The sequence below is a fragment of the Ictalurus punctatus genome, chromosome 18 (assembly GCF_001660625.3).
Source record: "Ictalurus punctatus breed USDA103 chromosome 18, Coco_2.0, whole genome shotgun sequence".
Classification (NCBI taxonomy): domain Eukaryota; kingdom Metazoa; phylum Chordata; class Actinopteri; order Siluriformes; family Ictaluridae; genus Ictalurus; species Ictalurus punctatus.
The window spans coordinates 1,160,471-1,175,000 of NC_030433.2; the positions used below are offsets into that span (position 1 = coordinate 1,160,471).

General features: G+C 43.0%; 1 protein-coding gene and 1 long non-coding RNA gene across 3 annotated transcripts in view; both read left to right on the plus strand.

The window, feature by feature from the left end:
* The first annotated feature begins 278 nt into the window (after positions 1–278).
* On the plus strand, positions 279–4,808 carry LOC108278639 (uncharacterized). Its single transcript, XR_001815367.3, has 4 exons — positions 279–381; positions 3,882–4,007; positions 4,087–4,292; positions 4,416–4,808. It is a non-coding gene; the product is annotated as an uncharacterized LOC108278639 (long non-coding RNA).
* A 7,810-nt stretch (positions 4,809–12,618) lies between these two features.
* The window catches only part of col27a1a (collagen, type XXVII, alpha 1a), a 64,110-nt gene continuing 62,198 nt past the window's right edge, over positions 12,619–14,530 (plus strand). For both annotated transcript variants that reach the window (XR_008398300.1, XM_053687815.1), the window contains exon 1: positions 12,619–12,956. Coding sequence is in view for 1 of the 2 variants with exons in the window: in XM_053687815.1 (XP_053543790.1) it covers positions 12,904–12,956 (53 nt within the window). In the remaining variant the exon portion in view is untranslated. The remainder of the gene's footprint in view (positions 12,957–14,530) is intronic.

Genomic DNA, 14,530 nt, shown 5'->3' on the forward strand with positions numbered 1-14,530 from the left:
TCTGAGGGTATCTCACGCACAAACATTTACAGTAAAAAGTTTTACTCTCTTGCTTTCTGACTCACTTAAACATTTGCATTTAACCACCTAGTGGATCACACACACACACACACACACACACACACACACACACACACACACACACACACACACACACACACAGTGTCAGTGCTTTCTAACTCAGACAAAGCATTTGAGTAATTTAGTACTGAGATCTGCTTTGTATATTATTAGTTACATGTTACATCTGTCTGTCTGTCTGTCTGTCTGTGTCTTCAGGGGTCCCTTTCTCCTGCTCTTGGTTATTGTGGATCGCATGCGGTCACATTCAAAGTGTCAGTACATGCTGAAAATATGATATACACTCACTAGCTAATGCAGGTAACTGAGATCACATTTTTAATTACTGCATGATGTTTTGCATTGCCCCGCTGCCAAATGCTAGGTGTTCCTAATAAAGTGGCCGTGAGTGTATCTAGCTCTCTGTATATGTATATATATATATATATATATTTTTGCTATGTGAAAGCACTTAGGATGCTTCCCACAGTACCTCATTGTCTCTTATTGAAGCGGTGCGTCCGGACCACGATATGCTCTAAGATCCCCTTCAGAGGAGGACTTTAACGTCACAGACATGTTCCAGTATACGGGTGATTCTGAAAGCAGGTTAAGTGTACAAGAACGACCGGTACAACAGTGCAGAAAGAGAGTAAAGACATTCGAATATCCTTATTATCCGGACATGATCTGCAGCGTTTTGATGGACTTTTATTTCCCATGCTGTTTTAAAAGACACAAACACATTACGGATGTACGATCCTGTCTCGGTCACCTCTGTTGTGGTTTGTGTATTACCACGACCTACAGACACACACCCTCTTTCGCGTCATAGCCTTGACACAGCTTTGTGTGGCTACTTCTACAAACACACACACACACACACACACACACATATAATATATATTTATATATATACATAAACACACTAACACCACTGTGGCTTTTAAAGTAACGCACTAAGCATCAGTCTGTGTGGTGGTCACCAAATGAAAAACTAGGCCTGTGTATGTTTCTCTCTATGAGCTTTTCTCCTGCTGCGTGTTTACGCATTTACAACATAACTTGAAATTAGCATGAGGTTTATAGTTGTGTGTGTGGCGTGTGTATGGGTGTGTATTGTAGTTAAGAGACAGGGTGACCTGTCCAGGGTGTACCCCGCCTTGTGCCCGATGCTCCCTTGGTTAGGCTCCAGGTTTCCCCGCGACCCTGAAGGAAGAATAAGCGGTATAGAAGATGGATGGATGGATGGATGGATGGAGACGGGGTGGCTTTAGAATATAGGATGTTAAATGCGTGCTGCCAGTGCACAACGGGGTACTGTTTTTATGCGGCTAGAAAACCGAGATACCGAATCAGTTCGGATGTGGTGCGCACACGTAGATATATTTATCATCATGCAATTGCCGTTAACGAAGTGGTTCTGATTAACCCCGAATAAAGATCAGACATTTTTGTAGGATTTTCTTGACATCTTCTTGGTTCCGTCCGAGTGCTGAAGCCGTGGTCCGCAAAGAGCTTGCAAAGTGTGTACGGGATCTCACTGTCGAACGTTATCGATTAGGAAGCTTTTTCTTTTTCGTTCCCTCCCCCCGGATTGGCCTCCCGTCCAGGGTGTACCACGCTTTGTTCCCCACGCTCCCTGCAATAGGCTCCAGGTTCCCCGTGACCCTGTAGGATAGGTGGTATAGAAAATGGATGGATGAATGTTTTCTCCCCCTCATACTTCTCTATTCGTTTCTCAGTTGAATCGTGTAGTCGCTGCAGTATATCACGTTAAACCTGTGAAGAGATCTAACACGATTTATCTTGGTGTTTTTTTTTTTTTTTTTTTATGCAACAAAAACCTGCGATTTTAACAGGGACCTGTGGACTTTTTTATATCCGCTGTACATAGGTAGCAATACTTCTTTCAAATTCTAAAGAAGATGGACCCTTTCAGTTGGCTTGGACAATAGCCCACGGCTTCTCTTCATACCGGTCTGTGCGGTTTCTTATGACCGCTGGTGGTGCTGTTGCACTCGGTTTTAAGAAAAATCCAAAAGAATCCACTTTAAAAACTTTTGCGAACCACAAATAAGATGACGCGGATGCCAAAAAGGAAACCAAAAATGTCTGATACCGAAGTCAGCGGAAAAGATCGATAAACCGATACTACATTTACCCTCGTCGAGGTATACTTAAAATCCCTTTCTTTGAAAGTACAATTTTATGCCATTTTTGAGCACTTTATTGGCATTTACCGAAAATCTTTCTTTTCTGGTTATATTTTTTGGCTCTCAACGGCCTCGGTCTAGAACCAGGAGTAGTAGCTACTGCTGAGTACTGGTCCACAAGCATCTGTTAACACTGAGAGTGAGCGCACTGAGGTTGGCCATGGCAGCCCGTGGTCTGGTTCTCCAAAAACTTTACGACCTGGGGACATTGAAAACGACAGATCGGAACATGATAAGCTCCATGGCAGTGCCTGTGATGCCAGAGTAGCCAGAAAAAAAGCTGCAAAGTCAGCTAAATTGCTGAACTTTCATGGCCTCTTTCTCAGGCACACTAGATAGCGGCTTGTGTCATTTGAAAGCCACTGAAGACCTCTTTTTTTCAATGGTTATAAAGCGGTGCGTATCGGTTGTTGCGATCCAGGGCGAGCGGGCTATCGGTCGTTTCAAAAGTGCCGATGATTTCCGTTTTTGTCAACGGTGCAGACTCTCCACGAAAGAACACAATCACGTGACCCGCGTGCGCTCGCTACAGTTTAAATCTATTGAAAGAATGAACGTGATGTAGTGAGGGATCTGTTATAGGATACACACGTGAGATCGCATTCATGGTCATCGGGTGATCTACTAGTTTTGTAGAAACTGTCCTTGTGCTCCAGACTGTACGGACGTAGAACGGTCCGTTTCGGTCCCGGCGATATTCTGGGCTACTCTTTTTTTTATGGGAATTCGTTATAAAAGAGGGTCCTATGAAGATCAACAGTACGAAGCAAAAGGACATCCATAAGGAATGAAGCTGTAAATACACGTATAGTATGGTTGTGTCCTTGATGCTTGCCTTCGCAGTAACCAACATGTTATCCCACGTGTTAGGAAGGTGAATTCTTTAGAGTACCAAGTCCAATACCAAGAAAGTATCAATCAAGATGAGTCACGTAGCATTAGCCTAATGCTACAATTCCTGCCTGGATTCAGAGCTTAAACAAGAGTCTGCGGCCAGTGAGAGTCTAAACATGCTAAATTGTGTGACTATGAAGGTGTGTGTGTGTGTGTTTGTGTGTGTGTGTGTGTGTGTGTGTGTGTGTGTGTGTGTGTGTGTGTGTGTGTGTGTGTGTGTAGGTTATTCTTGTGTTGTTATGAGAGAGAATGTTAGTGATTATGGCTTTAGACGTAACCACACTAGGGCTTAAACCTCCACACATGGAAATGCCTGTGGCATGTGTGTGTGTGTGTGTGTGTGTGTGTGTGTGTGTGTGTGTTTTGTGTTGTGGGTTTCTGTGTTCATCTATATATGGTTGTGTCTGCTTTTACAGATTTTTGTTTGAGGATATCTATAATGTTTATATGTGTTTATTGTTTGGGGTGTGATCGCATAGTAGTGTGTGTGTGTGTGTGTGTGTGTGTGTGTGTGTGTGTGTGCGCGCATGTGTGTGTGTCTCTAAATAACCAAGGATCATGCAGGGTGGAGCCATCCACATACCCCAACTCTCTCTCTCTCTCTCTCGCTCTCTATCCTCTGTCTATCTATCTATCTATCTATCTATCTATCTATCTATCTGTATCGGTCTCTCTCCATGTTTATTCTTTATTTCTCTTTTTTTTTTGCAGACAGAACACATGCGTGCAATTTATTTATTCAGCTTCAGTAACCACCTTATCCTAGTTGGAGTCACACTGGAACTGGAGCCTATACCAGGCCACACTAGATACCTACAGATCAGCATCTCCTGACTGGTATCACGTCTCTTTTTTTTTTTTTTTTCTTTGTTAAATTCTTGAACATGCTGTATACATTCAGTTGTCTCTCTTACAGGAAATGGCCTCCAAGACCCTAACCAGTCTGGCTTCAGAGCGGCATACGCCATAGAATTTACCCTTATGGTTGTTACGAAGAAGCTTCATGTCCTCTTCTCCTTGACCTTTCATCGTCCAATCACAAGTCTGGGATTTTCTTGTCTTGAAATTAGTGGGACAGCATGGCGGTGGTTCGCTTCTTATTTGGCAGGACTGTCATATCAGGTGGAGATCCATGTCTGCTCCAGGCAGACTATCCAGTGGTGTCCCACAAGGCACAGTACTTGGTCTCAGTGAGGTAATATCCTCTCACTGTTTTTCGTACTAATGCTTCCTTTCCTCCCTTAGAAACTCGCAGATCTCAGCATGTTGGGCAGACATCTTCTCAAGGATGGGAGCTCATCACTTGACACTTAATCCCAGCAAGACTGTGTTGCTGTACAGTCCCTCCAGGATTTCACGATTTTGTGACTGCAGGAATGAATGCGAAATGAAGTAAACGTCGCAGGTTTTCTAATGTACCACAGATTTTGTGGGTTTTGTGGGCTCACCCTAACCCTTAGATTTTTGGCTGCAACAATCACAAAAAACTCTGTGAAATCCTGCACAGACTGGCTGTACAGTGGTGCTTGAAAGTTTGTGAACCCTTTAGAATTTTCTATATATCTGCATAAATGTGACCTAAAACATCATCACATTTCCACACAAGTACTAAAAGTAGACAACGAGAACCTAATTAAACAAGTGAGACAAAAATATTATACTCGGTCATTTATTGATTGAGGAAAATTGTCCAATATTACATATCTACGAATGGCAAAAGTATGTGAACGTCCAGGATTAGCAGTTAATTTGAAGGTGGAATTCGAGTCAGGTGTTTTCAGTCGATGGGATGACGACCAGGTGTGAGTGAGTGATGCCCTGTTTTATTTAAAGAACAGAGATCTTTCAAAGTCTGATCTTCACAAAACATGCTTTTCGAAGAGTATCGCAACCAAAGGAGAGTTCTGAGGACCTCAGAAAAGGAGTTTTTGATGCTCCTCAGGATGGAAACGGTTACAAAACCAACTCTGAAGAGTTTGGACTCCACCGATCCTCAGTCAGACAGATTGTGTACACATGGAGGAAATTCAAGACCACTGCTACCCGGTTTTAGCAAGACGTGTAAGAGTCTGCGAGGTCACAAAGGAACCTGGGGTAACTTCTAAGCAACTAAAGGTGTCTCTCACGGCAGTGTTTAAGTCAAATTCAAAGCCTTCATCACTTACACATTACCAAACTAAGCCTACTAAGAGTAGCTGGAACCGTACCAAGTTTTAGTCTTTAAGACCCCAACAACAGTTAAAATGGTCAGAAACGTGCATTTTACCACGTGAATCAGCTCTACATGGCATCACAGTAGCTTAAAGAAATTGAATGTGTGTCAATAGGATTTTCAGACTGTCATTTCTAGTTAAAATAGAGTTAATAATAAGTTCCTAATCAGCAGAGAGAGAAAAATAAAATAGCATTCATTTTTGGTAAATGATGAAAATATTGCTTGAAGATCATGGGAGTCAGTTTGTTCCTGGCAATAAGAGTTTGCTGTGATTGGCTGAGGGAGAAGTATTAGCGGTTTGAGCAGGCGTGGCCTGCTTAATGATGGTGTGCATGTGTTTGATCTGGTCTGGCTAGGTTATTTGGAGAGCATGGGGATCGTTTGGTTTGGAGTGTAATTAGAGCATTGGGGTTAGCAAGAGCATAATCAAAGCAGTCTGGGTGCTGAACGAGAAGCAAGTACAGACACATGCACACACATATACATAAAACAGGCTATAATTAAGTGCAACGCCAAATAAAACCCTGATTGAAACACAGGGTGAGGAAGTAAAATAAGGATCAATGATTGAAAGAGTACATTAAAATGTGCTCCCCAAAAGCCAAAAGAATGTGGTATGGGTGTGTGCGTTTGTATTAAGTGTATGGCCTTGTGTTTCAAGGGAATATAAACTGTTGTGACTGACACACACACACACACACACACACACTTTTTGAAGATGGTCATTCTGATACATTTAGATTGAGATTAATGTACAATAATGTTCATTTTGTTAACGAAAGCTATGGATAAAAATGTTCCTTAATGACCGTTTTTTCCACGGCTAAGACGAGACGATGACCAGACGACACAGACGTCATTAAACACTGACTCTGACTATATCAACATGCAATATTGTTGATGAAAAAAGACGAGAATGTAAAACAAAAGCCAGTTCTGCAGGACATTCTGAGCTCCACACACATAAGCGTAGCAGGAATATTCTGCATGTGGTTGTGTAATGTTGACTTTTCTGATTGGCCGTAATACCTACAGGCTGCAGGTCACAGGACCCCTCGGGTAAGTTTACGGAGTCTTACCGGAGCAGAAAATCTTAACAGGAACAATTACTTTAAGAGATGGGTTAGTAGAAACTTCGATATGGTTAAAGCCGCATGAAACGATCCAGGTTTAATCTATTTCGAACCCCTTTATTCATCTTAATATATTTTCACTATCATGGCTTGCTAAGTATTATATCCACAGTTACGCTTACGTGTTTATTACAAATAGAACCTTGGTCAATAGTTATATAGGGAGATATAAATGTAAATATTAAATATACACGTTAAATTTACATCTAAATGCTAAATGTTAATATTAAATCTAAATATAAATGGTAACTGTGAAGCTAAATACATTTAAATTTAAAGGTTAAATATTGACACTAAATGTATTATTCATACACCAATTACCTGCCCTCTGTGTCGCTCTGAGACAGTGGTGGGAAAACGCGCCCGGATCAGTCAGTGTTGCTGTGTGGCAAAGCGTACAATTAAGGATCGCTCACGGAGAGAAGTACGAATTCAATGCATGTAACCCTAGCTAGTAAAGTATATAGCCAGCTTAACTAGTGCTTTACGTACTGCCTACATACCTCTCTATCAGTACGTTTACATGGACGACGATATTCCGATATCACCCCGATTAAACCGATACTCTGATTAAGACACTAGCATGTAAACAGATTATCGATGACCTTAATCCGATTAAAGTCATACTCGGAGTAAACACAAATCTAATTAAGGCGTGTGGAGTATTCCTGTTTTAGTCACTTTATCGGAGTGCGTTACAGGCACGTACACACCTTAATCACACTCTTAACGTCGTGTGGGAGTTTTCACCGCGTTGTGCGACGGGACACGTACACACACGGCAGCGCTTTTTATATCTGCCCCCCCATAATAATGAAAAATGTTCATCATTAGAAGTAGTAACGTGCATTTATATGTATATATATATATAGTCATATATTGCGCATATTAGGAAGTATGATCGTGTCCAATGCGTAGGTGTTCTAGCTCACTAGACTTGTGGCTTTCGCCATTTGATGTGGCACTAAGCTCTGGCAGAACAAACAGCAAATGAAATCCCTTCAAAACACAAACACACCAAACCACTCACATATGAATTTACACATTTTGATGCATGAGGTTTATTTATTTTTTTTTTATGACAATGATGATTATGATGTTGATGATGCTTTCTATTGTTGTTCTGATCAATGCTGTACAGCGCTAATTAGTCAAAACTGAATGTTGGCATTTACAGCTTCTCTGATTGTATTGCTGTCTCTCGAATAATTTTAGATTTAATATTTAAACTGAAAATCATGGGGACAAATTTATTAAGACGCTATTGTTAAAAGTTGAACTTTGGAGAGCCCCCTCTCTGGCAGAAAAATGCTATTACAAGTAAGTTGTGGAAGAACTAACATGTTCCTAACATGGGTTGTGCTTTGCCCTTCTCCACTAGGTGGATTAATCATTTGTTTGTGAAAGGCAAGTCTATTTAATTCTGTGTCCCAAACAGCATATTAAGCTCTAAGTAGTATGTCTAAGTAGTAATGATACCATTGGTGTACTGACATAATATTTAGTATGGTAGTATACACTCCAAGTATTTGAAGCCCAGAGGATGTAATTATCCGCAGCGGTTATCATCACGTCTTCAGTACTACAGAAACATTATGTGAATTAAAATCTAAACGCAATTGTTGGTTGGAGTCTCCTTTTCAGAACCCTGGCATAGATTTTCCCTGGTAGGCTGATGAGTGTGATTCCCCGTTAATATAAGTACATCCTCTGTTTGCCTTAAAAAAAAAAAAATGAGGCAACCATCCCAGTTTGCCAATCCAAAGGCACGGCACCAGATCTCCATAAAACCCAACACAACCTCAACGTCAGTCCAGTGCCTTCAACATCTCGACATGGTTTTCCAGAACGGTTTGTCAGAAAATCTTTGGGGCCACCCAAATATCTTTTTCCATGGCCTCTCATGTCCTTCCATGCCTGAGCTTTTGTTTCTGCAACTGCTCTTTCCACAGCTCTTTTGGCTCAACTATACATCTCAATTGAATCAGAAGAGCTTTCTGTAAGCAATACTTGGACGTCTTTTTTCTACTCGACCGCTAGTGTTCACCAGTGCATCCTGACTATTGGCTATTCATATTGCAGTTGGTGAGCCCAAAAGATGCCTCCACACTGGGTTATGAGGTTGGCCTGTTCACCAGATGCTCATTCAAAAGCCTGGCTCCAGGGGACGGTCCTGGTAACCCCAATCCAAGCCGGGTACAAGACTTTTCATATGAAGTTAGTCAAATTTGCAAGCATAAGACCATGTTTGCTTTAGAACATTTCCCCAAGGAACTTCTTATAGATCTAATGCAAAAAAACCCAAAAACCTTAGATTTTATTTGTTGCAGAAATTGCCTTAAAAAAGATTTTATTTCATGGCAATATTGTGTTTCTTTAATCCACTGCTTCTTTTTGTCAAATCTTTCTTTAGGTGTGTATTCAGACCTGAATTCGTACTGCTTAACCTTCCGTGGAAAATCACACCATGCTAAAGTGGCTAAAAGTACACATAATGAGAGGCATCTGTAGTCTACCGAGAACTTCTAAAAGACCCTTTTCTTGTACTGTGAATGTTTGCAGTTGAGAGAAATAAAGCCCCCAATTCTTTTCTGTGGGAATATTTGCTCTAGTGGGCAGCAAATTTCCGGCCATTTTTTTTTTTTTAACCTAAATGCAGTTCTATGTTCACACAGGATTGCATTTTCTAAAAAACGCTGCACTGGCCAGAGGACTCTTAACTAAATTTAGGCAATTGACTGTGTTAATCTGTCAATTGGGTAGTAGACAGTTCTTGCAATGCCAATCAGCCATTAAAACATTTTTGATTATGAGCAAACATCCAGTTGGATTTTTTTTAGCTAGCTGTTAGCAGCAACAGTAACACCATTTCGGCTACAAATGAATGCTGATGTGCTAAATGTAAGATGTAGTTGATGTGCTCTGTCTCATTGCAGTCAACCACCAAGAAATTGCCTTTACCCTGCTCGTTATATGAATATTGCTGCTGTTTATTTATAACTGGTAAACTATAAAATCCTTAATTTGTGGCTTAGCGGTTAGCACGTTCGCCACACGCCGGCAGGATCGGGGGTTCGATTCACGCCACTGCCCTGTTTGTGCGGAGTTTGCACGTTCTCCCCGTGCTGCAGGCGTTTCTTTGGGTGCGCCGGTTTCCTCCCCGAAAATGTATATATTTAGGCTACTTGCTAACTGAGCCTTGACGTTCTGCCTGCAAAGCTTGGGTAAGAATCCAATTTAACAAATCCAGTCAGTCTGCCTGAAAATCTAAAGCCTTGCAAGCCGTGTGCCTCTCTCAAGATTTGATGACGTTTTTGGATTGTTACATGCCATATTGAAATGGACATGTGCCTACTCAGTTCAGCTTGTAATCAGATACAAAATTGGGTTCAATTTTGGGTTAAATTCTGTTTGTCTGAGAAAAGGAGTGGCTCTTAATTTCATTGTACATGTGTATAGTGACAATAAAAGGCATTCATTCATTCATTCAAAAGCACATAAACCATCGCTTCAGAGCATTCCTTACAGTTCACCCTGTATTTTGACCTGGAACATTTAGACCCTGATTTCTGCCTTGATATGGTTCTTGCAAATGAATCCCTATAACTTGTCTGAGAGCCCTTTTGTTACAGAAAGCTTTGCCTCAAACCACGGATCCAGCAGAGGTTCCTGATCTGCCATCATGGCTCAAGGTTAACTGTTGGAAACCATTATCAACAGCTCCAGTAGATGGCTGCAGTCACGGTAGAGATGAAGAATGGCCAGAGCAAACCGTTCTTCGTCATGTCTGAAGTTGAACCAATGGAAGTGGCTCAAGTCATTCTCAGCACTGAGGAGAAAGAATGTCATATACGGGTAGGACTTTGTATGTTTTTGTAGAACCCTGGTGTGTGAGGGTGTAGAGGAAGACTCGAGAGACAGGCGGAATCTTAACTAGGCTCACGTTTATTCCGGTCGCGCTTTTCAGAACACTTTCAAAAACTCAACAGACAACAAACACCCACGTCTTTCGCGCTGTCAAGTTCACGCTTCTTGCTGTGTGTGTGTGTGTGTGTGTGTGTGTTGTTCTGCCCTCACACGGGTTATGGGAGGCACTGAAAAATGACCATTGCCTTGAGCTCATCCCGAACAACATCTTTCTTGCATTCAGGTAACCGGTACGTAGGGCTGCGCACTAGCGCACCTGGAGGGGTCGTAATGTGGTGTTCTATGAAGTCGGTGTGACCGGACTGGGGTTAAAACACATCGGAAAATTCCTTTTGCAACCTTGCGACCGGTCCCCCCCTGGACTTTGAGAGGTGGTCTCCACAGGGAACCTGGGTGAAATGGGCTGCACTTTTTAGACTTACCTCTGGTTCCAGCTCCTCCCTCTCAGGAATAACCATTTCCACAGCCACAGGAATCACCTCTCTCCATGGTTTCAGGTGGTATACTTGCAGTGTATCACCTCTATCCGTTCGCCTGACCTTGCCACTTTGCGAGTAATTTACATCTCACTGTGGGTAGTAAGACGAGTGCTTTTTCTCCTGGTGCAAATTCCCATAGCCGAGTTGACCTGTTATACAGCCGGGATTGACATCCTTGAGCCTGTAGCAAATTCTCCTGTGTGAATTGCCCCACCATGTGATTTGCTCTCAGGTCAATAACGTATTGAATTTAATTTTTGCTATTAGAAGATTCCTCCTACCAATTTTCTCTAATGACGTCTGAGATGCTGCACGGCTTGCATTTGTACAATAATTAGAATGGGGGAAACCCCGTGCAAGTAACAGAGGCTTGAGCCACTTATCCCAATTTCACGCATCATTGTGAACGAACTTACGAATCACATTTTTATGCATTTGGGTCAGCCGTTCGAGCAGCCCATTCTTCTGCGGATGGTGAACACTGGGGCAAATCGACTTAGTCACCAACAATCCATAAAGTTTGGATCTTGTCAATGACATTAACGTAGTGCCTTGGTCAGTCAGTTCCACTTTTGTCATCAGTCCACAGAACATTCTCCCAAATGATTCGAGCATCATCAAGGAGTGTTTTGGAAAATTTCAGATGAGCCTTAATGTTCTTCTGGGTTAGCAGTGGTTTTCACCTCACCACTCTTCCATGGATTCCATTTTTGCCCAGTGTCTTTCTGATAGACTTGGGAGGCTGCCCACCTAAGACTCCAGAGGGCTATTCAGCAGCAGAAGCATCTGGCCAAGCAATCATTGACCACCTCCATCTCTACATCTAAGTCCTTGTTTCACTAGACTCTAAAATTCTCAAGTTTCATTCACCTGAGAATTCCCACCACAATACAAACGTTCCACGTGTCATTACTATGTAGTTACATGTCTGTCTACACCAGCCCTACCTTCTGTAACATCCAGCCAGACAGCCAGAGGGTGCCATACCCCGAGTCCAAAGACATGCATGGTAGGCTGATTGGCGTGTCTAAAGTGTCCGTAGTGTATGAACGGGTGTGTGAGTGTGTATGTGAGTGTGCCCTGCGATGGATTGGCACCCCGTCCAGGGTGTACCCCGCCTTGTTCCCCATGCTTCCTGGGATAGGCTCCAGGTTTCCCCGTGACCCTGAAAAGGATAAGCGGTATAGAAGATGGATGGATGGATGGATGCTGCTTACATTTCTCCTTTAAGAGTAAAAACAGCACAAAAATCTTGAAATGGTAAGTTTGTAATGGTCACTGTTGGTTTCTACAATAAGAGAGGGCTCTTTGAAGCGATTACTTTTCAGACCATGGGTTCGAAAAGACTCTTCAAATGGCTGCTATTAACATTTCTTCTTTTCTAGTCCCCTGCCTAGGATTCAGATATTTCTGTTCAACAGCATTGATAATCATAGCTTTCGTCCAACACGTCCACAGGTTAACAATTCAGAGAATGATCAGTGAAAAAAAAATTATTTATAGCCAACTAAAGAGGCGGCGTGTAGTGGAGCGAAACCCGACACTGTCCCGCGAGCGCTTCTCCGCGCGGTTAGCCTTTTTTAATGGAGGTGTGTGTGTGTGTGTGTGTGTGTGTGTGTGTAAGTGTAAGGGGGGCGGAAGGCGGAGGGGGGGGGGGGGGGGGGGGGGGTGGGGTGGTAAAAAGAAGAGGGACGCCGCCGGTCCGCTCGTGCCTCCAAAAGCCCATCTGGAACGCGAGCGCGTGCGTCTTGCCCGCATAAATGCCTGGTCCAGAGGCGGCGGGACTGCAGGAGAGAGAAGAAGCGCGCGCGGAGCCGCGCTGCACCAACGGATTATTTTTTGCTGGCTCTCTCGGGGGGTCAGAGCGCGAGACCAGGATTCTTCCTTTTAACACATCCGGACGATTGGCGACACGGTACCGGCTGGTGACGGCACGTTAACGGATCAGGACTTTGAACTGGCAGGACAAATGAATACAAATGAATTTTGCGACCCGAAGGAGAGACCGCGGTACCTCTCACCTCCACGCAAAGTAAGTGGACTTTAGGAAGCGGACTGTAAGGAAAGTAAGCGCGCGCGGTGCCCTGAGAGCTGGCTTGTGTCACTCTCCTCTAGAATAAACTGTGTGTGTGTGCGCGTGCGTGTGTGTGTGTGTGTGTGCGTGCGTGCGTGTGCGCGCGCCGTATGAATGGGGGTGTTGTGTAAAGGACTCGAGCAGCGCACTTCACCTGTGTGTAGTTTGGCGACGACCCGAAGTAGAAATAGCTCTCAGACGAACAAGTCGAGGCTCGATCCCAATCGGATGTAGTGCACTAACGAGGGTGCAGAATTCGCTCATTTCTGACCTACACTTGAGTTCCTCGGGTGTTGTGTATAATTGTTGTGCATCATTGTTGTTCTTACCTTCGTAAAAACGTTGCTCCTGGATTTCCGGCCCGTATTAGTTCCTATTAGTTGTAGAGTCGTGTACAGAACCCTTAAGGGTTCCCCCTGAGGGACAGCTGAAGAGCCTTAAAGAGTTCAGATATTTTCTCAGAAGAGTTAAGATATGTTGTGGAACTGTACCTAGATATCCCAGACATAGAGATGTGTGTATGTTAAATATGGGTGTAAGGAGTTTCGGGTCCGGTGTATCGCACCGTGTCCTCACACCTAGGCTGTGCCATTTAGGACCGAGCCCAGGTGTAGCCTTGTTTTGTGTTTTATTTGTTTATGTTCATATATTTGTCTATGAGGTTGGTGAGTTCGGTTTTTATTCGTTTCCACGTATTCAAGAGGGTCTTGTTCATTGTTGAAATGACTATTTGTGTGTGTGTGTGTGTGTGTGTGTGTGTGTGTGTGTGTGTGTGTGTGCGAACGGTCTGCATGTTTAGTGCCAAATGACACTTCGTCATGTAGTGCACTGCAGAGGCTTTAGTACAGATGGGCTTATACATTATTTGATGACCTGTTCACCCTACTGCATGACCTATAGTAGGGAGTCTGGAGCCGAGTCACATAGCGTTCCCTGATGGACGTTAGGTGCATTACATCGGATCTTGTATCCGTTATTTAAGACCCCGTGGATTGGTGTCAGTGAGTGTGAGCTTACTGAAATAAGCTAAATGAACGAACGAATGAATAAATGAATGAATGAATGAATGAGTCATGTTTTCAGAGTCTCTTTTGGATTATAACAAGTAGCCTACATTATAATCCAGTGGCCTGCTATGGCCGATGTTGTCCACGAGGGGGCGATTAGACTGCACAGGTGCTTATTATCTATGATCTATTCCGGGGAGTTAAATATGTGGTCTGGAGGATGAGTGTAACTTAGTAACGCAGTCCACAGATTTAATCATGCATCCCAAAAAGCTTCTTCTCTCTTCGTTTCATGCAGAACCATACAGCTGGGGGTTTCATTTTCAGAAAAGGTTCAAAGCTAAACTAGTTTAGAAAACTAGAGCTAGAACCACCAGAGCTCTCACAGCCTATTGGCATGTAGTTAATGTATTTGTCTTATGCTAGTTTCCAGAAGGACCTTAAAACACGATGGGGCGTGCTTTTATAAGAAAAGTATCGACGGGAAAAATGATAATTAGATCATAATTCAATCACTGGACAAGA